The sequence below is a fragment of the Leucoraja erinacea genome, chromosome 12 (assembly GCF_028641065.1).
Source record: "Leucoraja erinacea ecotype New England chromosome 12, Leri_hhj_1, whole genome shotgun sequence".
Classification (NCBI taxonomy): Eukaryota; Metazoa; Chordata; class Chondrichthyes; order Rajiformes; family Rajidae; genus Leucoraja; species Leucoraja erinaceus.
In genome coordinates, this window is record NC_073388.1 from 53,601,530 (window position 1) to 53,627,690 (window position 26,161).

Below are 26,161 nucleotides of genomic sequence, written 5' to 3' on the forward strand. Positions count from 1 at the left end.
ACCTCTGCATCAAATGAAAACAGTAACTACCAGCAGTCGTGCTGAGAAACTGGTTTTATTTACACATATCCATGGGGTGGAGAAGATTCAGCTTTTAATTCCACAGGAACATTTTACATAACTGGTTGCCAACAACACAGGCTTAAACTAAAGGGAAATGGCTATCAGCAGTCAAAATGCTTGATAATAAATAGATTTATATTTGTTATTTTACAAAAATCCAACAATCAAAGACATTCAGGTAAGATGCCAATACAGAGTTCAGTTTGTGTGCATGCACAGGAATAACTGCAGTTGACGAGCTACATTGCCCAAATGGCTATAAACATTTCCACAGATGACAATATTTTGTCCTTATGTATACTATAAATGGAATAAAAGTGACTTCTGAAACATCAAATCTTTGGCAGCCCAGATTTATACGTCTAATAACATGTGGCCATGCATCCCATTGAGTTGATGCTGCTCTCAAGAGTTTTCCCATCACAAACACTCACCAATTTACTTCCCTGCAACTTATTTTCTCTTACATGCCCATCAGCTCCGCTCTGATTTTTCACTACCTATCTACACTTGCCGTGATCTACAGGAGACATTTTCCCTGTGGACCCTCAGTATATTATTGGGATGCAGGGGCCACAGGGAGAACAAGCAAACCCCAGACAGGCAGCATCCATGTTCAGGTTTGAACCCAAGTTGCCAGGAGGTGCAAGGCAGCAGAACTAACTGCTGCACCATTGCAATTGCCCTTCCTGTTCAACGCAATGCATGGCAAACTCCAGATTGCACTCTGCAGCTTCTTATTTTCCCAAGTGGACACTTGGACATTGTGGCCAAAAATATTCTAACCTGTGTAGGAAGGAACTGCAGATGCTGGTTTATACCGAAGGTAGAGACAAAATGCTGGAGTAACTCAGGGGGACAGGCGGCATCTCTGGGGAGAAAGAGACCACCACCCGTCCCACCTCTGCCTATCCCGCTGAGGTACACCAGCATTTTGTGTGAATGTTCTAACCTAGTTTGCTTATTGCAGTTCGATCAGTTGCTTCCTACACGGGATTCTCCAAGCAAAGCCTGTGCACCAATCATGTCTGCCTGCATTGCATTTGGAAAACCAAGGGGCAATAAGCACAGGACTAAGTGAGTTCTATAATATTCAGAGCAAAGGGATATATTGTAAATAACTTCAATAGGATTTTTAAAAAAAAATCCCACTAGCAAAAGAAAGCAAAGGATGAAATTCTTTTGAATTATCCCACTAAAATTCAGCGATGAAATAGTTGATACAGTGTGAAAATGGTTGAAGTACTGTACATAGAATTGACGGCATCAAATATTGAAAAGCAGTCGGCGGAGGCTGTAGCGACAATCTGTTTTTGTAAACAAAAAGTGGAACAATGACATTGCGCCCAGTTAAATATTTGGTCATTGTAAACTGGAAAACAGAGTTACAACCAACCTGAGACGAGGTACGTTTTTATTTTTCTGGAACTCAGTAATGTTAGTGTGACTTCCCGATGGATGGGGTTTTAGTCACCATCAGGTGGCTTCTGATAACAGCCCAAACAGCATTTGAGCACTTTGCTCAACTCCATCACCCTTGGCCTCTGGACTGCTTTCCAGAGGCGGTGCTGAATGCCGAGGTGTGGTGTCACAGTGCGGGCAACCCACGCTCAGTACCGGTAGTCAGTGTAACCGCTGGGAAAAGCATCACAGCCGACCGACCGAGATCAAGCCTCTCCTGCTCAGTACATCACTTTCCAGCAGGAATCACCAGGTAATGTTCAGAAGCTGATCACTTTTTGCTTCTCAACCCAAAAGATACTTGTGTAACATAACAACCAGCTCAGAAATGCAACGCAGAGAGCAGTTTAAAACCAGAAACCTCAAAAACATTCACCATAAATAACATCACGATGAATTGTCTACCTCATCCTCCAATTTACAAACATTAAATAAAGAACTTTGCAAAATGTACAGCAGTATACAGCAAATGATTCACCACAAACATTCTGAAATAGATTGTATATATGGATGTTTAGAATGCCGCTCTAAAGAATCAGCTTTCAGAAAGATACACCCTCAAATACTTTATTTTATACCTGGATATATATTTTAAAAAAAACATTGAATCATACTGCTGTTTTACTAGTCCCTGACCTATTTCATTCCATTGTGCAATTATAAATTTCCAACATTTAAATTTCATGAAACATTTTACATCAGCTACTCCTTCAAATATTCTGGAAGGTAGAGAAGGGCAAAGAAGAGTTCCATTCACTAATGAACCAAACAGCAATGGACAATGGACAATGGACAACAACTGGGCGGACTTTATAGTGGGCTCAATTAGTATTAGTGGCTAAAATCTTATAAATGCTGTTCAGAATTGTGGCTCATTAAACAGATGCCAAATATTTCATTCTTGGCATGAGTCGTCTCTGGAGCAGCCTCCGTGAAAACCTACTGCTGGTGAATTGGCTTTAACCTTACCCGAAACAGAAAAGAATGCCAACCACAAAACCAGATGCCGGTAGTATTCTTTTAGAAATGCTAAAGGCAGCAAGGATGTATTTGTAAAACACACAACTTTTATCGAGCTCACAACACTAGTAAACTATTTTGCAACTGGGGATGGGAACAACAGATGTAAAATTCACAGTATTGTGAGGAAACTGCCAGAGCATTTGTGGGGCAAAGCAGCAAGCCTGATGCAAGAAAGGACATTTGCTTTCACAAATGTTTCACATGTCAAATAGCAAGGTTGCTCGCTTAGCAATGAAATGTAACCAGAGAGCTATCTCTCGACTCTAGAAGGAGTTGATACTCATTGGCTATATTTAACAGGGGAATGCGTGGCTAAACCACTATGAGAAGGCATGTACGGGGGGAGTTGGATGATCAGCCATTTCCTAATTGAATGGCGGTGCAGGATGAAGGGCCGAATTGTACTCCTGCACCTAATTTCTATGTCTATGTTTCTATGTTAACCACTTGACGTAGGGGTGTTTCCTAAGGGATGACTTGTTCTCAGATAATGCTCCATGGATGGCAGTGGCTTCTTCAAGTGGGAACTGAAGATCGGGAAGCAGGCTGTATGAAGAGGGGGGGTGGGGAAAGCACGGCGCGCACATGCAGCTTTCTCAGTGTCTACCAGTGTCAAACTACCAGCCAGCCAGGTTCTGCTAATCTGCTCATTTTCTTTTAATAGGGTTTTTTTTTTTTTTAAACTGGTAATGAGTTGGTGCAAATCACATTTATAAAATAAACAATCATGTGGCTCAAGTAACATAACTGAACAAAGGTTAGGCGTTAAGTAATGCATGAATCCAGAGACGGCATCAGATGGCAACACCGTGTTTTGTAGCTAGGCGACCTATGTATTCAAAAAAGTTACGTGCAAAAACATCCAGCAATGGTTTCTGTGGACCGGACGGAATCTTGTGGTGCAAGAACACAGGATGTTAGTTGGGGCACAATCTGCCAGATGAAGGAAGGTCAGTGGGTATCGGGTTATTGCAGCGTTGTAAACTACACCAGCAGAAATATCATGAAGGCAACTAAAGCTGTTCACTGTTTGAATAAACGTTTATCTGGGTCCTATTAAAAAAAAAATCTCTCTGTTTATTGACTGGTATGTATAGCAGTTTTTTTTTGTAGTTCTAAGTAAAATCCTTCTTCAGTAAAGCTTTATACATTCACAAGATAGTTATAGTGCAAACATCACATCAAAATAAAACCTGGTGACTTCATCTAACTCGGGGACTTCAGGAGATCCAAGATGCAGTCGAAAAAAAGTGTGTTGTCCGTCTTTGAGAATGTTTAAAAGGAAACGATTGAAGTTTTGTTTTCACCCCAAAAAAAAATATTTACACCAATAATCAACTCAAAACTTGCCTCCACCTCCAGCACACATGGTATAATCAGTGGTCCTTATTTAACGACAAGCACGAGAATGTAATAAATAAAAAGGTTCAAAAGCCAACACGCAAAAGGACAATGATCACCAACCAGCAGAAGAGGCAGGTACAACCTGGTACAACCTTGCTTGGTCAGACTGAATACATTGGGGAGTAACAATTAACTACAGCATTGTCCTTTTGGTTCAATTAATGTTTAAAGTGAGTCATTCATTCACTGGCTTTTAAATTATAGGTACACTACTCGGCAGGCACCAGAAAAGTATAATCCAGGCGTTTGGAGGGCCTACTTCCCTCCATACATCCTCTCAATATCATTGAGGTAGTGGTTCTTTAGTTCCTTCCGTTTTAGCTTGAAGGCGTCCGTTACCAGCCCTGTTTCAGGCGTCCACGGCTCTGGGCTCAAACGCACCTTGATGGGGACTTCAAACTTCTCCAGTTTACCTGAGTGCACAAAATGAGCAAAATCGCGTTATTCCCTTATCATGTATCTATGCACTGTTAATGGCTAGATTGTAATCACATATTGTCTTTCCGCTGACATGCAACCAAAGCTTTTCACTGTAGCTCAGCACACGTGACAATAAACTAAACTGGTGAACTAAACTAATGGGGGTGTTTTAAGTCTCCATCCTTCCAAATTCTCCCTGACACTAGCAATCGCCAACTTGCACTTGATGCAAGGGATGTCACACCACTCATCAACTTTCTCTTGCCCATCTTGAAATAATGAAAAATTGGCATCATCAGCAGCCATGCTTGACGGCACCCTTCCTCTAGTTACATTTACTATCTCCTGAGCAGGGTATTAAACGCAATCTGGATGTGCCAAAAGGCCACCAAGTGGGTATCTTAATTTCGATGCAATTGTCACCCCGTGGCTTGGTTCGGCAACTTGAACGTCCAGGAGCGGAAAAGAGTGCAGAAAGTTGTACACACTGCCCAGTCCATCATCGGCTCTGACCTCCCCACCATCGAAGGGATCTATCGTAGTTGCTGCCTCAAAAAGTCTGCCAACATCATCAAAGACCCACACCATCCTGTCCACACACTTATTTCTCCACTGCCATCAGGTAGAAGGTACAGGAGCCTGAAATCTGGTACATCCAGGCTCAGGAACAGCTTCTTCCCCACAGCCATCAGGCTATTAAACACACCATCAAACAAACTCTGGACTGTAATAGCCTATTGCACTTTATCTGTTTACTTATGTGTATATATATGGTCTATGCTGTAGACACACTGGACTGTTCTGTATTTATGCTTACAATACTCTGTTGTGCTGCAGCAAGCAAGAATTTCATCGTCCTATCTGGGACACATGACAATAAATTATCTTGACTTGACTCCAACGACAGTCATTTAAAGTTAGACCTTCATACTGGTTGTGCCACCTGCACCTTAAGAGCTGATGACCAAACATGTGGAACAAACACATTTCTGCTTCTTTTGAGTTTACTATAAAATATTGATTGCGAATTTAAATTAAAAGCAAGTAAAAAAACAAAATAGACTAATAACTATAAGAGCAGTATTAGGCTGCTCGGCCCATCATGCCTGCTCCACCGTTTCAGCATGGCGGATCTATTTTTTTCCTCTCAACCCCATCCCCTTGCTTCTTCTCATAACTGTTGATGCCTTTCACTGCATGGGCAACACTGCAACTTCTCCGGTAACCGAGAGCCCGGCAGCCCCTGTACTCACTGGACGCCGATGCCTCTTTGATCTCCCGAAGCACCTCCGCCTCCATCTTGCTGTCGTTACAAATATCCTCCCAGGTTCCCTGAACGCGTTTCTGCTCCGCCAGAGCTGTCAGTTTCTTCTGGTTGGGCACCACAAAACTGATCACGTAGGATTGCTCGCTGTGAAGGAAGCAAGAACGTAACTTTGTGTTCAATGATAAGGGCTGGAAATCAGAATTTGATTCCCACAATGCCTTTCCCCCTCTTGATGCCCTCTGCAAGAGTCATAGAGTGACACAGCATGGAAAATAGGCCCTCCGGCTCAACGTGTCCACACCGGCCAACAGGTCCCAGCTACACTAGTCCCACCTGCCCGCGTTTGGTCCATATCCCTCCAAACCTGTTCTATTCATGTAAGAGTGGCAAGTGCCTGGAATATGCTGTCAGGTGGTGGAAGCAGATCCAAAGTGTAGGAGCAAAATGCAAAGGCCATGCGGAAATTGGTGTTTGTGTTTCAAGTAACGGGGCGCACCAGTTTAATACATCGCCCGATACTTTAAACACCAACTTCGCAGGGCCTTTCCATTTTGTTCCCACACATATGGACAGTTAAGAGGCACTTAAATAGACACATGACCAGGAATGGAATCAAGGAATACACATCATGTGCATGCAGATGGAATTAGTATGGATTGGCATCATGGTCAGCGCACACATGGGTCTGTTGTACCATTATTCCATGCTCTAATGAAGTGATTTGAGAGATTTACTAGCATGTTAAGATTCCTACCAACTAGTACAAATAAACATGACTGCCTTTGTCCTCTGATTGCTAAAATGTTTACAACTTCAAAAGGATTCTTCCACTAACGTGTGATGGGAACATGTTGCTTTGAATCATCCTCAGGATAATGAATAACCAGGAAGCTGGCCTCCTTCAACACCACTACAATAGGCAACCAGGTGCCAAAACCCCCCACCTCCTGCACCATTCCGAGGTGGTGCAGCTTAAATTAAACATTTTGCAAATGTTAGCAGGCTGTCAAAATTAATTGGTTGTCAAAACTAATTGGACACTACAGAGATGCCAAAGATGACAAATGACCGGTGGTAAACTTTCAATCCCTACTTAACCCATAAATAGCTAGCGGTCAGGCAAAGTACTCCAACATAATACGTAGAAGATGTGCTAATTGACCAAAACTTTTATGGTCCTGTCAAAAGTTGTAAAAACTCTCATTACATGGTGGTCAATGGTCCTTTAAGATAATATTTCTAATGATGAAATCATAGACCAAGGCAGAGGAGTTGTGTATCTGAAGAAAAAGCTGGGGTAGACACAAACTGCTGGAGTAACTCAGCGGGACAGGCAGCATCTCTGGAGAGAAGGAATAGGTGACGTTTCGGGTTGAGACCCTTCTTCGGACTGATGTCAGGGGAGATAAGGAAGTGTAAGGTGTGAAAATATGATAAAGGGAATGGAGATCAAGGAAAAAGCTGGGCAGGTTGCATTTTCTGGCTTCCATCTGTTTCCCTTTTCAGAGATACTATCGGACCTGCTAACATTTCATGTATTTTCTAAGTCCATTTCATAATTCCAGTAACTGCAGTTTTTTATTTTCATTGGTTGCATATCCAACAGTAAAGCAAGCTGTAGATATCCAGATTATACTCCACCTGGTTACAGGGAATGATTCAGCTGGCAGTTGTTGTGAAAAGCTACAAGCATTGCACAAAACTGACAGCATTTCTGAGCAAGTGGGCCACATTTCTGCACCTCATAAAGTTGTTGCATGTTTTTAGTTCTAGTTTAGAGCTACAGCGCAAAAACATGCCCTTCGGCCCATCGAGTCCACGCCGACCAGCAATCCCCGTACACCAACACTATCCTACACACACACTGGGGATCATTTATAATTTTAACAATGCCAATTAACCTACAAACCTGTACGTCTTTGGATTGTGAGAGGAAACCAGAACTAGTTTACAAAAGACACAAGACTTGGTGGGTCAGGCAGCATCTCTGGAGAACATGGATAAGTGATGTTTCAGGTCAGGACTCTTCAATCAGTCAGAAGGGTCCCGACCTGAAACATCACCTATCCATGTTCTCCAGAGATGCTGCCTGACCCGCTGAGTTACTACAGCACTTTGTATCTTTTGAAAGTTGTTGTTCTGATCACTTATTCCGAATGTCTGTTCCCCTGAATGAACACTTCTGCCAGTTTTCTTCTGAAATCCATGTGTCGCTTGTCTCACAATTCAAGCAAATTTAGCAATTTCTCGATTCTCTCCCAAATTCACATCTAACAATTCTTGCTTGCTTTCCACGTAAAATGTGTCATTATTTATCCTGCAGTACACCATCTTTTTGTATCTCCTTTCACTGGAATGAATTCCCAGAATCTCCATGGTTACTCTGGAAAACATGGGGACTTGAGAGGGCCCAGAAGAGGTTCTCCAGAACAGTGCTTGGATTGGGGACTATTGGTTGGAAGGAGTCTGGCCATACTTGGATTGCTTTAGTCAAGTCAAGTCGCTTTTATTTATAAAGCACATTTAAAAAACAACTCTCGTTGGCCAAAGTGCTTTACATTGGTGGAGGTACTAACGTTATACAACAGTGGTTCATAGATTAAGTACATACATAAATACATACATATAGCTCTCACTCAGAGGACGTCCAGAAAGGCTTGAGAGTAAAGATGAGTTTTAAGTCTCGACTTAAAGGAGTCGATGGAGGGGGCAGTTCTGATGGGAAGGGGGGGATGCTGTTCCACAGTCTAGAGGCTGCAACCGCAAAGGCGAGGTCGCCCCTGAGCTTATGCCTAGACCGCGGGATGTTCAGTAACCCCAAGTCGGCTGATCTGGAGGTGGAGTGGTGGGTAAGCAGACTTTTAATGTAGGTGGGGGCAAGCCCATTAAGGGCTTTGTAGACATAGAGAAGGGGCTTGAAATTTATTCGGAACTGCACAGGGAGCCAGTGGAGGAGAGAGGGATAATGTGGTCCCTTTTTCGGGTGCCCGTCAGAAGTCTGGCTGTGGCGTTTTGAACCAGTTGCAGGCGGGACAGGGAAGATTGGCTGATGCCAGTGTAGAGGGAGCTGCAGTAATCTAGGCGGGAGGAGATAAATGTGTGGATGATCTTTTCGAGGTCATCAAACTGGATGAATTGGTTTATTTTAGCTATCGTCCGAAGCTGGAAGAAGCTAGCTTTTACCACGGCATTGACTTGTTTGTCAAATTTCAATGCCGAGTCAAATATCACGCCAAGGTTTTTGACGTGAGGTTTGAGTAGTGGGGTAAGGATTCCAAGGCTGCCTGCTAGCATTTTGATTGAGTCCGGAGGGGCCGAGAAGGATGACCTCAGACTTAATATCATTTAGTTGGAGAAAGTTTTGGAACATCATAGGCTTGGGGAGGATTGATGAAAGCATATTAGGTTACAAGAGGCATAGATAAGGCAGATAGTCCGTCTTTCTATCTCTGGAAAGGGAAACAGATGAAAGCCAGAAAAAGCAACCTGCCCGGCTTTTTCCTTTCAATCAGTGTGGTTTGCTAAATATTAGAGGGTGGTTACCGGGGAATCGCCTTCATGGTCGTGAGGAGTTCCCGCATTCTGGGAACTAGTTGCGGCCTCATTATGGTTCCCGTGAATTTTTCAATATGTTGAAAAATTAGCGGTGACTAGAATTAAGTCGCCACGGAGAGTAGCGAGAATTCCCGTGCCGTAGTTGGGTCACCAGGAGATCTTGGTTGGTTTGCCAGGATGGTGAAACTTGTCGTAGGTTCTCGTAGGTTGTAGCCGGTGCTGACCGGTGAATTTCATTGGCTCACTGGGGAAAAAGGCGTAAGCAGCAGTTTTCAGAACCAAGGATAACCGACCGGTAATGTTAATGTCCGCCGAGCATCACAGCCGTGTATCTCTGGCTTCATAAAAGTTGTCTCCATTCCTTCTCCCCCCTTCCCGTGCACTGTGCCTTCACCGTCTTCATTACAGCGCCAACCTTCCTGTTCATCGTGGTGTGTGTCTGTATCACATTGGCTTTGCACCGTGTGAATTTCACTCAGACAGCGCTCCCCCCACTTGCCCTCTCCCCCGCCTGCTTAACGGGGGGTGTCTTTGTGTGTGTTTTTAAGTGGGGCAGGACCATAACTTCAAGGTGAGTTGGTGAACGGTTTAAGGAGATAAATTTGTTTGGATGAGAGCACACTGCCAGTAGAGGTGGCAGATAAGACAGCAACGTTTAAGAGACTTTTAGCCAGACACATGGTTACAGATCATGTGCAGGCAGATGGGATTAGTTCTTGTATGAAAGACCGTATTTAACATTTCCCTTTATTTCCATTAAACCCATTTTATATATATATATTAACCCCTTAATTCCATTTACTATCGGTCAATCTTCAAAAATACAAAAATAAATGATGGAAACTTTTAAACCGCACGAGGAAAAACAAAACATCATCATTGCAGACGTAATTTCGCACGGTTACTGATTGCAACAGAAACCTGACCCTACCTGTTTGCATACGCACATATATTGTCAATGAGGGAACAGCTCTTCAAGGCAGATTCAACTTTGCCCAAAGATACATATTCTCCAGCTTGTAGCTTTACCAAGTCTTTCTTTCGATCTGGAAAATAGTTACATCACCCTAGTATTAGTTCAAGTAATGAAAGAGTACAAAATGATGGATTAGGATAATAGAAGTGGAAAGAAGATATCCAGGCGCTTATCTTCTTACAGGACGAAACATGATAGTCAAACAGCAGAGCAAACATCAGACAAAGAACTGGAGTCATAGTCATACAGTGTGGAAATAGGCCTTGCGGCCCAACTTGCCCATATGTCCCATCTACACTAGTCCCACCTGCCTGCATTTGGCCCATATCCCTCTAAACCTGCCCAATCCACATACCTGTCTAAATGTTTCTTAAACGTTGCAATAGTCCCTGCCTCAACCACCTCCTCTGGCAGCTTGTTCCATACAACCACCACCTTTTGCATTAAAAAGGTCCCCCTCAGGTTCCTATTAAATCTTTCCCCCCTCACTTTAAACCCATGTCCTCTGGTTCTCGATTCCCCTACTCTGGGCAAGAGACACTGCGTCTACCCGATCTATTCCTCACATGATTTTGTACACCTCGATAAGATCACCCCTCGTCCTCTGAATTATCTGAATCTCGGGACAAGTTTACTGCTTTGGAAAAAAAACCTTTTCATTAAAAGATCAAATTGAATATCTCTTGATGGTGTCTTCTGTTGCTCAACTTGTGGTTCTGGGGACTTATCCCATTCTAGAGACATGAGCACAATATTCTAGCAGAACATTTCACCACAGTGCTGTCTGAATGATTTCAGACGTGCCATCTTTCAGGCGAGACGTTATACTGTGGCCCTTTCTATTCCATTAGGCAGATATAAAGGATCCAATTACACAATGCAAATTAGGACAACAGAAATATGCTGAGTTTGGTGGCTACTGTTTATTCTCCAATTGTCATCACTACATGTAAATCATCTGGTTGCAGTCACATTGCTGTGTGTTTGGTCATCTGTTATGTGGTCACAGATCGCAAAATGTCATAATATACCAACTCGCAGTGATATCCCAGTCAATAAAAGACTCCTCTCAAATACAAAAATCTTTACTGTAACGAGCGCCTGGTGTCAGAGCAACTACCTTGCTCCCAACGTCAGTATAACCACAGAACTGATTGTTGATTTTGCAAGAGGAAGGCAGAGGATCTACACACCTGTCTTCATCGACAGGACAACAGAAGAGAGTCAAAATCTTCACATTCCTGGGCGTGTATTTCTCTGAAAATCCCGTACCCAGCACAATGATGCAAAAATAAAGAAAGCCCATCGATGCCTCTTCTCCGGTCGTAGATTCAGATGATTCGGTACGTTACCAAATACTCTTGAACTTCTACAGGTGTACAGTGGAGAGAGCACATTGACTGGTTGCATCACGGCCTGATTTGGCAACTCGAATGCCCAGGAATATTGACGATTGTATAAAGTAGTGAACGCTGCCCAGCCCTTCAGGGATACTGACCTCCCCACCATCCATGGGATCTACCGGAGTCGCTGCAGCAAAAAGGCAGGCAGCATCATCAGAGACACACACCAGCCTGGCCACACACTCATTTCATGCCTTCCATCGGCAAGATGGGAGAGGAGCTTGAAAAGTAACGTTCGGGTTCTGAAGCAGCTTCTTCCCTGCAACCATCATGCTCTTATAGACTACAACCTCCAAATGGGCTCTGAACGACATTCAATTGGGGGAAATGTTTTTGACTTTGCATTATTATTGTGCGTTTTTATAGTATACTAGACGAAGTGCAGACCCGTTGGGTGTGATCCCCCAACCCAATATTCCACCATGCACCCGTCTCCTCCAACGTAACTGAACCCGTTCCCAAATGTAAGATTCCAGCACTCCCCTGCCTCCCTCAGCAGTGGATTAAAAAACAAATTCCAATTTCACCTCCCCTGCCTGCTGCAGCAGTTCCAATTGCAATACCAATTGGCCCTCCCCCTCGTGTTGAAGCACTTGCTGTGATATCCCATTGAGGTAAAAAGTTCAGAGTGTTCCTGTCTTGCAACTTTGTTTTGAAGTGTGTTGGAAGCTGATAGGAAGGAGCAGCGAATCAAAAGGCAGAAAGGCAGCCGGACGGACGGACGGCAGGCGGCAGCCACAGACTTTTATATAATAATACATATTATGTTGTTTATTATGGTATTTAAAAAGTACTATGTTTACATATCTGTTGTGCCGCTGCAAGTAAGAATTTCATTGTTCCATTTCAGGACATATGACGGGTTGGGAGATTGCAACCTCCACCCTGTTTCGACGAATGCAATCAACCTGGCGTGCACAAACAGAAGATCAAACAGAACAAGTTGTCTTACAACTTTAGGCTGCGCAAGAAGAAGGATGTATGACAATAAAACACTCTGGACTTTTGATAAGGACTTTACAGTATATGTGAAAATCCAACCTATATTTTCGCTCCTAAAGAAAGTTGCTGAAAGGCTCTGTGAGGGATTAACAGCAAGTGCTCTCCCGAGTCATTTAGATAACAGCAGCAGGCAGGGATGCAATGGAGAGGGTATTGTGATCTCATGCAGATTGTTCGCCAAGCGGCCAGAAATATGACACAGGTTATCGATCAGCAGCAGGCACTGCTGGCTGTTCTCTCTGCTGCTCCTGTGGGGAAACCAATTAATTAGCAAAGAACACGAATTGAATTTGAAACGCTGACCTTCTGGGTGGTTCAGTTTCCACACACTGTGGACTAATCAAAAGGACCACCACCACAGATATTCTTTGTCAAAAGGTTGCCTGCTTCAGTCTTCATCTCACATTTCTTGGGACGCATAATATGCACAAAGTGTTTGAAGGTGGACCTCGATCCACTACCTCATTTATCCACGTTTTCCAGAAATGCTGCCCGACTTGTTGAGTTACTCCACTGATGTGTGGCTTTTTTGTTTAATGATCCAGCATCTGCGGTTCCTGGCATCTGCCTTTCTTCAGCACAACCCAAGTTCATTCTTTCAGATGATCCCTGGCCAGTCTCGCTTGCCTATCTGCTACCAATTAAATCAAGTCCAGTGACTCAGTTGGTGCACAAAGCTCAGGCCTCCAAAAGCGTGACCTGATCTGGGTGTAGTTTTGCTCAGGGTGGAGACCTCAGTGCACAAGGGGAACAGCAAAGTCAGGGCAATGGTAAACAGAGAGGACTAGGCAGTAGCATGAAACACAAGGCAAGGAAGAGTTTGGAGAGCAGCTGCTGGATGTTTTCTGACAATAATCTACTTTATATGTTATTTATACAGCGAGGCAGGGGAGGACAGTTCAGCCAAGTGAAAAGTGCATCCTGTACTTGAGGGAACTGGCAGACTCTGCTGCCCTGTCTAATTGTCTCCAGCTCCCAGCATTGGCAATGAGGCACTGGCTGGAGTCACTGTGATACATCTGTCTACCAGGCTGAGGATTCTGTTGGTAGCCCTTCAGAGAGGCAGCCACCCCACAGATGAACTAGCGTGAATGGGTGATCGATGGTCAGTGTGCACTCGGGTATGTGAAAAGGAAAAGACTGAGGGTACATGTGGGTTCTTTACAGACACAGACATAGGAGAATTTATAAATGGAGAATAAGGAATTGCCAAAACGTTGGCTGTGGCGATAGACGATGCTGTGATTATCAACTTGCAAAACAAAATGGATTCTGGAAGGATTCATGCTGGTTGGAGGGCAGCAAGCACCCCACCATTAAACTAAAGGAGAAAGAGCAACAGTACCATTCTCTGCCTAACATTAACCTGGCACAGAAATCGATAAGACCTGGTGCCGACACAGAAAATACAGACAGTTCTGCTACAGCGCGCAGTTCTATAATGCAAATACGATGGATGAAAAAGGGAGCACTGTTTGTGTGATGTGGATTAAATTGGTTATAACAGTTTCCATTGGGAACTAAATAACCAATTAAGTGGAAATTAACAGTTAAATGTAAAAAAAGCTGTCATGGGGAAAAGAGTTCAAGGCAAAAATTAATAATGTAAATGGAACCATCCCTCAGTAAAGAGACATCATTCTCTCTGATGATCATTCTAACAGGCTGCTAGTTACACCTGGGAAGGCCTTTACATAGAAACATAGAAATTAGGTGCAGGAGTAGGCCATTCGGCCCTTCGAGCCTTCACCGCCATTCAATATAATCATGGCTGATCATCCCTCAGTATCCCGTACCTGCCTTCTCTCCATACCCTCTGATCCCCTTGGCCACATCTAACTCCCTCTTAAATATGGCCAATGAACTGGCCTCGACTACCCTCTGCGGCAGAGAGTTCCAGAGATTCACCACTCTGTGTGAAAAAAATTCTTCTCATCTCGGTTTTAAAGGATTTCCCCCTTAGCCTTTGGAGATTGATAGGGCCTTCCAGTCTGAAGAAGGGTCTCGACCCAAAACGTCACCCATTCCTTCTCTCCAGAGATGGTCCCTGTCCCTCAGTTACTCCAGCTTTTTGTGTCTCTCTTCGTTTTAAACCAGCATCTGCAGTCCCTTCCTACACGTATATAGTTTCATGAAACTGGCAACCCAGCTGGATAGGGCAGTGAAAAAAGCTTTCGCCACACAGCTCCTCATCGGTCAGGAAATTGAGTATAGTAGTTGGGACATTACGTGACAGTTTACAGGATGTTGGAGAGGCTGCATCCAGGGTGTTCTGTTCAGTTTTTTTCCACATTACTATAGGAAAGATGTCTATAAAGAGTGCAAAGATGATTTACAAGGATGTTGCGAGCACAGAAGGGCCTCTGGTTTATGGAGAGGTTGTGCAGGTGATTTTATAGAGGTATATACAATTGAGGGGAAAAGATAGTGTGCATGCGCAGCCATTCTCCCAGGGTGGGGAAAATTGAGGAAACAGCTCATAGGTTTAAGATGGGAGTGGTTTGGTATAATAGGAACTAAAGGGGCAAGTTTTGCACGCCACTACGTATATCGCCAAGAATTGCTTGGATCACAGGAGTAACTCAGTGGGACAGGCAGCATCTCTGGAGAGAAGGAATGGGTGGCGTTACGGGTCGAGACCCTTCTTCAGACTGAGTCAGGACAGAGGGCCTACCACGCTGAATCGTAAAGGACCTACGGAAGTCCAAATCAACTTTGTCTACGCCTGCCCTTAAACATCTTCAAATATCTCAAATCTCCCACTCACAAAACCATGCAGACTATCCCTAATCAACCAGTCTTTCTAAAGGCATGCATATTTGATCCCTTAGATCGGAGAAATACGTCTCAGAATAACGGGTAGGTTATTCAGGACAGAAATTAGGAACGTTTCTTCCCTCAAAGGACAATAAATCATTGGAATTCTCACCGAGTGACTGACTACATTCAAAAATACAGGACAAAATATTTCAGTATATAAATGTTGAAGGAATCCAGGGAAGTGTGCAAGAAGATGGCATTCAGATAGCAGATCAGCCATGATCTCGTTGAATGATGAAGCAGGTTTAGGGGACCAAAATGGCCATCTCTGATTTCTAGTGTTCTTACCAATGATTTGCAGGCAGCCATCCGAGTGGAATTCACCCACATCACCAGTGCAAAACCAACGCTGCCCACTGCTGTCCTCAAAAAAGTCATCATTGGTGGAATTTCCTTTGAAGTACCCCTCCGCCACATTTGGCCCACCGATCAGAATTCTCTCCTCTTGAATTTGGCTGGTCATGAGTGGTATACCCCCCTATGGATGAACGATAAATAAGCAGTGTCAGAGTTGTTCCCGCGCTGTATCTCTAAACTACACAAAAACTAAACATGGTAGAATTCTATATAGTGACATGGAGAACATGCAAATTCCACCAAGACAGCCCCGGCAATCAGAATCACCAGCTGTGAGGCAGCATCTCTACCAGCCCACTGTGGCCCGACTCCTTCTGAACGTTTCAGGAAGTTCATGGTAGATCATTCATTTAAAATAAATCCTGCATACATGCCAAGTTTCCTCGAAATTGTCATACTCAGAATTTCTATAAATTGTATCTAATGAACTAAACAGTCCGTTTTATATTTAGCAGAAGCTGATAAATCATTTGGAAAATGCAGAATCAACCAAATTGCTGACTGCCCAACCTACAATGACTCACTTTTATCCCTAGTTAGTTTGCTGAGATGCTCTTGGTGGAAGGGATCAAGAGAGGTTCACTATCCATAGGCTTGTATTCACTGGAGTTTAGGATGAGTGGGAATCTTATAGAAACTTATAAAATTATAAAAGGACTGGACAAGCTAGATGCAGGGAAAATGTTCCCAATGTTGGGCGAGTCCAGAACCAGGGGCCACAGCCTTAGAATAAAGGGGAGGTCATTTAAGACTGAGGTGAGAAAAAACAGAGTTGTGAATTTATGGAATTCCCTGCCACGGAGGGCAGTAGAGGCCAAGTCACTGGATGGATTTAAGAGAGAGTTAGATAGAGCTCTAGGGGCTAGTGGAGTCAAGGGATATGGGGAGAAGGCAGGCACGGGTTATTGATAGGGGACGATCAGCCATGATCACGATGAATGGTGGTGCTGGCTCGAAGGGCCGAATGGCCTCCTCCTGCACCTATTTTCTATGTTTCTATGTTTCATAGACATAATGGTGGTGTTCTTGAGGATGTAAGCTCCCACCAGAGAAGCAGGTGATAACATGGATCAGAAGCCACTGTTCTTGGACTGGATTGAAAAGGCATAGAATCACATATTCAGACCATTCAGGCAACTGTGCCGACCACAGATTTTGTATGGACCACAGATTGCTGAGTATCACGGAAGGCAGGCACACACACTTGGCCATGGATATTTTGTGTTGCAGGTCAGGAAACATTGAAACATCTGCATGATAGAAGTAAAGTTTGTTGAATGAGCTATTCAGTTAATGACACGGGTCTCCTCACAGGCCTGGCAAACCTTTCTACAGGGAGATGGCAGACGCTAGAGAGCGTAACTAGAGAGAGAGTTGACAGGGGAAAAAAAACAGAGATGTGCAGGATAATACATTTTTAGATGGTGGGGGGTCAGGAACACAAATGCTGGAGTAACTCAGCGGGTGGCAGGCAGAGCTGGAGTATAGTGATACAATTTTCGGGTTCGCTCCATAGATGCTGCCGTCCAAAATGTCACCTGTCCATTCTCTCCAGAGATTTTGTCTACCAGTGGTATTTAAGAGGCTTTCAGATAAGCACATGGAAGGGGTATAGATCATGAACAGGTGGATGAGATCAGTTTATCTGCGCACCATGCTAGGCACACAATAAAAAAGGCCAATTTTTTGTCTGCATTTTTTCTCCGTTCTATGTTCCAATTCATCTGCATTTTCCTTGTGTGTCTAAAGTTTTCAGGAATGAGCTATTCAGACTATGACACTCACTCACGCTCTTGGGGGCTGTGTTCTGGGGTCAACAATCACCAAATCAAATGGCAGATAGGGACTTAGAAACCAGAGAGAGGGAGAGAGAGAAAAAAACAAGGAGATAATGAATTTGTAGATGTTGGAATCTTGAGTAAAATACAAAGTGCTGGAGTAACTCAGCGGGTCAGGCAGGATAGCTGGAGTAAATGGACATACAATGTTTCGGGTTGGGACTCCTAATAAATGAAGGGTCCCGGTCCAAAATGTCACCTGTCCATTCCCTCCAGAGATATTGTCTGACCCACTGAGTTACTCCAGCACTTTGTGGAGAAAAATAACAAACTTTACAACTGATCTACTCTACAATCGTCAGTCATTCATAATAAAAACTGTCCATTTGGTGTCTAGTTATGCTGACCATTAAATAACTACTTATTCAACATGTTGAAAGATTTTCTACAACCAAAAATTGGTCGCCATGGAGAAAAACGATACTTTTGTAGTGGTAATTTCAGTTAATCTCCTTTGCTGACCGGGCATTTTCATTGGCTCATTGGGGGGAAAAAAAAACGTAAGCACTGGTTTTCAGAACCAAGGAAAACCGACCGGTAATGTTAAATGCCCACTGATCTTCACAGCTGTGTATCTCTGACTTATTAAAAGTTGTCTGGCTTCTTAAAAAAGTCGCCACTCCTTCTCCCCCCTTTCTCCCCTCCCCGCTCTTTTAAAGGACTTACCATATACTGTTTGTCTGTATCACCTTGGCTTTGCACCGTGTCAATTTCAGACAGCGCTCCCCCGCTATCCCTGGCCCCCGCCTTTGCGGTGTGTGTGCGCGTGCGTGTGAGTGCATGTGTGTGTGAGAGAGTGTGTGTATGTGTGTGTGCGTGTGCATGTGTGCGCGCGTGTGAGTGTGTGCGCGCGTGTGCGTGCTTGCGTGCGTGCGTGTGTGTGCGCATGTTCCCCTGACGGTCGCCGTTCCAGTTTACAGTTTTTCAGGCGAGTGCCGCGAGCTTGAAGGTCACAGGCAGTCCGTTGAAAGTCGCCCAAGTGGGACAGTCTCTTTAGAATATTTCTATACTGCTCCTTTCACAAGCTGTTTATCCAACATGAAATGTTAGTGTTATAACAGCGACAGAGCTGCCTTACGGCGCCAAAGACCCGGGTTCGATCCTGACTACAGAGTTTGTACGTTCTCCCTGCGACTTGTGTGGGTTTTCTCCAGGATCCCTGGTTTCCTCCCACACTCCAAAGACGTACAGATTTGTAGGCTAATTGGCTCGGTAAAATTGTAAATTGCCCCTAGTGTGTAGAATAGTGTTATTGTGTGGGGATCACTGGTTATCGCAGACTCGTTGGGCTGAAGGGCCTGTTTCCGAGCTGCATCTCTATACTAACCTAGAATGGGGCTTCAATTCTTGCTGCCAATCCTCTTCTAGACAAACTATACTCTCCGTGCCAGCTCTTTTAAAGAGTAATCCAATCAATCCCAGCACTCATACTTTCCCCATAAGGATATAGATTTTATACCTTCTTCCCAGTCTCTCAGTTTGATTTCACAGCAGATAAGTGGAGCTCCAACTCTGCCTGTGCTGTAGTCTGACACTGAAAACACAAATGGACCAAGGTTAGATTTTGCAATTCTTTCAGAAAAAAACAGCAATCAATAAAAAAAACAAAAACGTGCCCTATGTTTACAGTGCACATAAACATACAGTGCATTGTCTATCAGAAAGTTTATGCTAAAACACACTAGTAGTTCACCTGAAAAATCTGGTATTTAACATCACAAAAAATGTGGAATGCAGAATTGAAAAATTTCTTACTGTTAACATAGTTCACACATTCAGTACAGCTTGAAACACGTTTTTTCCCAGTTCACTGGAAAGAGCAAAGCTCTTGATGCAGCTATCAACATATGCAAAGCAGCAGCTTTTCTGTGTAACGTTCACACATTCAGTACAGCTTGAAACAAGTTTTTCCAGTTCACTGGAAAGAGCAAAGCTCTTGAGCAGCTATTAACATATGCAAAGCAGCAGAAGGAAGATAGCTACCTTCAAGTCAAGTTTATTGCCACATGCACATCTGCAAGCATTGCCACTTTTCATTTCACTGCACATCTCGTATGTGTATGTGACGAATAAACTTGACTTTGACTTTGAGATGCAATGAAAAATCTCGCTTGCAGCAAGATTCAATTATAACAATTTTGATTTTAAAACTATATTCAATATGATTATAGGTTATTGAATTAAACATAAAGTGTTACAGAAAAGATTCTGAAGTGCAGATTATTTTTCAGAGGCTGTGTCCTGTCATTCCATAGGGGGAAAAATTAACTAGGAACGCTGATAAATACCATCAGTTTCCTGAAAGGTTAGTGGAAATTACAATACCACAAATCGCTTAATTTCATTATAATTGCTTGTTCAAGTCTAAATCACTGTGTGGAGGGAGGAGACACTAAATATGAGACTGAAACCTCGAAACAAATTGTTGAGATTCTGTGGCATCATCAAATGCCATTCAAATGAATCCATCAGAATTTTAACCACCTGAATCTAAAGTTTTCTTGTTCAGACACTGATAGATGTGAGGTGGAAACATCAGAGGAGAAAATGGTGTTTGCTTACTGGTGTTAAACAATTGCATGGAACCCAGTAGTTTAGTTTAGAGATACAGTGCGGAAATAAGCCCTTCGGCCCACCGAGTCTGCACCGATCAGCGATCCCCGCACATTAACACTATCCTACACATACTGGGGACAAGTATACATTTATACCGCGCCAATTAACCTACAAATCTGTACGCCTTTGGAGTGTGGGAGGAAACCGAAGATCTTGCAGAAAACCCACGCAGGTCACAGCGAGAACATACAAACTCCTTTCAGCCAAGCATTTGTAGTCAGGATGGAACCCGGGTCTCTGGTGCTGTAAGGCACTACCGCTATGCCACCGTGTCGCCCACAGCATTGGAGTACATTTGGATAATGCGCACATAATTGGCATTAAAGATAAATCTTCCTATTGGTTTCCAAAGCACGTGATATCTTGCTCCATGGATTCAGTCATATGAAACACGCGTGTAGAATGAATATTTCTCCCCAGTGCTTCAGCAATGACACGCAAGTGCGGAAAACACACACAACTACACAAGAGCACGCAAACACACGTGTAGGTGAACACACACAAATGTTCTTGCTATACAAGAGCGATCATTTTAAAAAATGATTGCAAACAGCATAAACATTATTATTAATAATTAAAATTAGCCATTTTCCTACAACCCCATTCTAGATGATACAATATATTAAGTCTCCCCAGTTAACTTCCTGGGCCCTGTGGAATTCATCACAACAGAGGGCTGGGACACATTCAATGGATATTTTTAAGGCAGAGATACATTCTTGATTAGTACGGGTGTCAGTCAGGGTTTATGGGGAGAAGGCAGGAGAAAGGGGTTGAGAGGGGAAGATAGATTAGCTATGATTGAATGGCGGAGTGGACTTGATGGGCCGAATGAACCTACCAGGAGCAGTTACAGCCCTACAACCAGTACTCACCCTCGGTGATGGAGCCAGCCCCACATGTTTCTGTCAAGCCATAACCTTGGCCCACGGGACAGCAAAAGCACACGTTCATGAACCTCTGGGTTTGAGAAGACAGGGGAGCACCTCCAGACAGCATCATTCGCACGTTTCCTCCCAACAGGGCTTTCACTTTCTTAAATAAAACCCTGTTAGAAAACACAAAATCATTTTTTTTTTTTTTTTTTTTTAATATTTTTTATTGGAGATAGGTACATAATTTATTACATCATTACTGTCTTACATTTTTAAATTGATAATATTGTCAGTTATTATTACATTGTCTCCAATACTTTTTGCCTTTTTCTTCATTTTTTTAAACTAGATAGAACTAAAGAGATAGATGAAGTAAAGGAGGAAAAGAAAGGAAAGAAAAACAAAAACAAAAAAAAGATCATTTTTAAAATGGATCTCTAAAGATACACAATTACAAATGCTATAGATTATTTTTTTTAAAACAGATCTATAATATTTAAAGCATTTGCTCTAACTACTTGTGGGAGCATGTTGATGGTATGTACATTTGTAACGGTTGGCTGGCAATATCTCAGCATGCTTACTTGGCTCATCTGTCAACAGGGCCTTATCAAAAACCCTGTTGTTGACTTGATATCAAGTTCCATTCCCCATGATCTCAAGTCAAGTCAAGTTTTATTCGTCACATGCGCATAAAGTGCAAGTGAAATGAATTTGGCAGAAGCCGTACAATAAAAAAAACCACACAATACACAATAAACATTTAACACAAACATCCACCACAGCATTCATCACTGTGGTGGAAGGCACAAAGTTTAGTCAGTCCTCCTCCATTTCCCCCCGTGGTCGGGACCACAACCCTCCGCAGTCGCCACTGCGGGCGTCCAGATGTGCAGACAAGGTAAGTCCAGGCAAGTCCTGAATCGGTGCCTTCCTGCGCTCCACTATCTACATCAGCTGCCTGCCTGGCAACAACCATTTTCTTTTTTGAAATTTTTGAAGCGAACAACAAAAATCTGGAGGAATTCAGTTGGTCATGCAAGGGCTATGGAGGCAAGTCGACATTTCAGCTCAGGATCCTGCATGGATTGATAAAGTGAAACCTGGTTTTCAAATATATTCATGTCCCCTCACCGAGCTTGCTCTGAAACTTCTCCCAATTGCATTACCCTCAGATCTCATTTAGTTTAAGTTTTTTTTAAGAGAGGCAGTGCACAAACAGGCCCTTCAGCCCACCGAGTCCGCACCGACCAGCAATCCCCGCACTTTAACACTATCCTACACACCCTAGGGCCAATTTACAATTATACCAAGCCAGTTAATCTACAAACCTATATGTCATGAGTGTGGGATGAAAACGAAGATCTCTGAGAAAACCCACGTGGGTCACAAGGAGAACGTACTAACTCCGTACAGACAACACCCGTAGTCGGGATCGAACTCGTGCTGACAGCATTGTAAGGCAGCAACTTTACCACTGCCCCACCATGCCACCCACATTTTCTACATTTTACGCAAGCCTTTCACACAAGCTTTTCCCCCCATTTTATCCGTTTTTAATTTTTTTTTTTAATTATCAAAAAATGTATTCAATTATTAAAAATAATATTTACAGTACAATAAAACAAACCAGAACCCACCACCATAATACAAGCCAAACAATTATACTAAATAAATTACTAGACAACTATGTTACAATCCTTGTCAAGGATGCATTCAACCCCCTGCGGTGCCCATGTGATCCCGAAAATCCCCCAGCATGCCCGTGGGCAGTGTGTAGTCGCTCTCTAGCAGCACCCGGGCACGGACGTAACCCCGGAAAAGGGAAAGGCAGCCGGCTCGGGCTGCATTTTACCCTTGGTGGCTTTTACTGCTCAGATATTAGCCACCACTACTGCCAACCCCCCCCCCCCCCCCCCAAAACTCCACATTTCTCCACAAAATGCAGTAGTGAGATTCCATGCTCCAGCACAAGTTGGTCATTTTAATCAGAATCTATTTCCATTAAAGATCTATGCAAGATGTAAATCACTAAATTCATGATAGCCATATAGTGGATGGTCATAGTCTTTATTTCAGGGTGTGGGGTGGGTTACAACTGGAGGCCATCGGTCTAGAGCGAGAGTGGTACAATATTTACAACACGCTATCTAGAGACCCAAATAATATCCACATGATTCTATCCTAACGAATGTATTCCTGTGCACGACAGCGCAGGGGTAGAGTTACAGCCTTACAGCACCAGGGACACGGGTTCGATCCCGACTAAGGGTGCTGTCTGTACGGAGTTTGTACATTCTCCCCCAGAGTTTTCTCCAAGATCTTTGGTTTCCTCCCACACCCTCGAAAGCAGATTTGTAGATTAATTGGCTTGGTATAAATGTAAATTGCCCCTAGTGTGTGTAGGGTTGTGTTCGTGTACGGGGATCGCTGGTCGGTGCGGACTCAGTGGACCGAAGGCCTGTTTCTGCACTGTATCTCGAAACAAAACTAAGCTAAATGCAGTCATTAGAAACGAGCGACTGCAGGTGCTAGTTTACAAAATAATAGCGTGGAGAAGACAATCAAACTCGACTATCCGGAGGAAATAAAAGGTTTAACAAAGTTTCCGCAGGTGAACTTGCTGCAGGATCATTATCGGCCATGGGTCCACACTAACCCACACGGCGGTGAAGGGACCCAAGCGGAAAAGCCCTTTCCTGTTGGAAACAGGAGATGCCTTGTGGCTGAGGCCTTCCAGATGTGCCTCATGGCAGTGCCTGCACGATGGCTCATCAGTCGGCAGGACTGTAACCCGCTCAAAGGCTCGGCAGTCGGCAGGACTGCAACGTGCCCGATGGCTCGGACGGACGGCGTAACTAGGAGGGAGTTGGAGACGTCAGATGTGAGGAGCAAGGGCGGGTAGGAAGGTACACCGAATCAATGCCTCCAACGCCTTAAAGGTCAGCCACAGGAGACGCCCCGGGACACAAAGATGGCCGGGCGAGGAGAGGGACGTGGGCTCACGGGAACTGCTCCAGTACATCGAGCATGTGGGCCGACCGATCTTTGTAATTGTACTTGTAATATATGCAAAAAATGAATGTAACTGTGCGGTTGCATATTTGACAAATCAAGCACTATTGAAGTGTTCAGCCAGTCAGTCAACATCTCTGAAGGACATGGTTTGGTGATGCTTCGGGTCACGATGCTCCTTCAGATATTAAAATGTAATTGGATTCAGACTTATTTTGCTGCACCATCAAAGGCACACCACTGCACAGCTCCAATGAAAGGGGCATGGGTATGACAGAGAGCCCTGGGGCATCACTGGAAGTGGCATTGAGCAGATTCCCTGCAAGAAATGGACATAGGAAGCATAGGTACCACGATAAACAGTACAAATGTTTTCATCTCTAAACTGTTAAGCAAATGTCATACTCTTGCGAATGTCAAGGAGAATGTTTTAAATGTAGGTCCTCTATAGTGGAACTCAGACAAAAATCTACCACGAATTACAATTTTACAACTGTTATGAAAGCAACATGAATGTAGAACAGTAAAGCACAGGAACAGATCCTTCAGCCCATCATTTTTGTACCAAACATTATGCCAAGGTAAATAAATCTCATCTACCTGCATATAATCCATGTCCACGTGCCTAACTAAAAGCCTCTTAAACGCCACTATCGTATCTAAAGAAAATATTGACACAAAATGCTGGAGTAAAGGGTCTCGACCCAAAATGTCACCTATTCCTTCTCTCCAGAGGTGTTGCCTACCCCGTTGAGTTACTCCAGCATTTTGTGTCTATCCTCAGTGTTAACCTGTATCTGCAGTTCCTTCCTACGCATGAAGGAAAATAGAATAGAAGTTGGTTCCTTTACAGCTGGGCACTGAGATTGTGTACTCTGGGCACTGAGATTGTGTACTCTGGGTACTGAGATTGTGTACTCTGGGCTCTGGGCTCTGGTCAGCTGTAAACTCCCTTTACTCTCTCCATAAAAAAGAAAACCATTGACATGTGCCAACAAGGTCTGGCAGAATTAAATGTGCCTGCAGGCAGGACAGGAGCAGCAAATGGCTACACTACCCCCACATGAACACAAGTACTAGCCTCTCAACATCAGGATGTTTGGCTTCTGGTGGGATGGACTTGCACACTGCTTAGTTCTCCACATGCATCAGGCTGGTCTGAGCACAAAGGCCAAACAACCCGTTAGTCTGGTGGCAAGATCCCCACATCCACATTTCTTTTAGTTTTAATGTCAATGCCAGACTAAGGTTGCATTGTAGTAGGTGCTGCTTGTCAGGTAAGGTATTAAACCAAGTGCCTGTGGCGATACAGACATAAATCATGCGTTTGTAAAAGCAGAAGGCAATTTCTTTTTTAGTTTAGTTTAGAGATACAATGTGGAAACAGTCCCTTCGGCCCACGGACCAGCGATCCCTGCACACCCCCAGGTGACGGTCCCAGCACCGACCAGCGATCCCCGCACATTAACACTAATGCCCCTGTCCCACTTAGGAAACCTGAACGGAAACCTCTGGAGACTTTGCGCCCCACCCAAGGTTTCCGTGCGGTTCCCGGAGGTTTTTGTCAGTCTCCCTACCTGCTTCCACTACCTGCAACCTCCGGCAACCGCATGGAAACCTTGGGTGGGGCACAAAGTATCCAGAGGTTTCCTGTGGGACAGGGGCATAACCTACACACACTAGGGACAATTTACATTTACACCAAGCCAATTAACCAACAAACCTATAAGCCTTTGGAGAGTGAGAGGAAACCTGAGAACTCGGGAGAAACCCCATGCGGTCAACTGGAGAGTGTACAAACTCCGTACAGACAAGCACCCGTAGTCAGGATTTAACTTGGGCCTCTGGCGCTGCAAGACAACAACTCTACCGCTGCGCCACCGTGCTGTCCAAAAGCACCAGTGGGAAGGGTTTGCAAAATGAAGAAATGACTGAAGACCATTTACACCTCACTGCAACCAACCAGTACATTTTTTTTTTTTTAAGATTTCAAAATAAAAGGCTATGCTTGCTTATTAGTATAATAAGCCAATACAGTCCAATTAACGCGGAGTACAGTGCAATTA

The 26,161-nt window shown here is 43.8% G+C and overlaps 1 protein-coding gene across 1 annotated transcript in view; it reads right to left on the bottom strand.

Annotated features, from left to right (window-relative positions):
• Positions 1-2,955: 2,955 nt before the first annotated feature.
• Positions 2,956-26,161, bottom strand: part of acsl4a (acyl-CoA synthetase long chain family member 4a) — a 90,177-nt gene continuing 66,971 nt past the window's right edge. The window contains 7 exon segments of the mRNA XM_055644147.1: positions 2,956-4,364; positions 5,625-5,782; positions 10,125-10,239; positions 15,683-15,830; positions 15,832-15,872; positions 19,049-19,123; positions 21,081-21,253. Of these exon segments, the coding sequence (XP_055500122.1) occupies positions 4,207-4,364; positions 5,625-5,782; positions 10,125-10,239; positions 15,683-15,830; positions 15,832-15,872; positions 19,049-19,123; positions 21,081-21,253 (868 nt within the window). The 3' untranslated portion in view covers positions 2,956-4,206.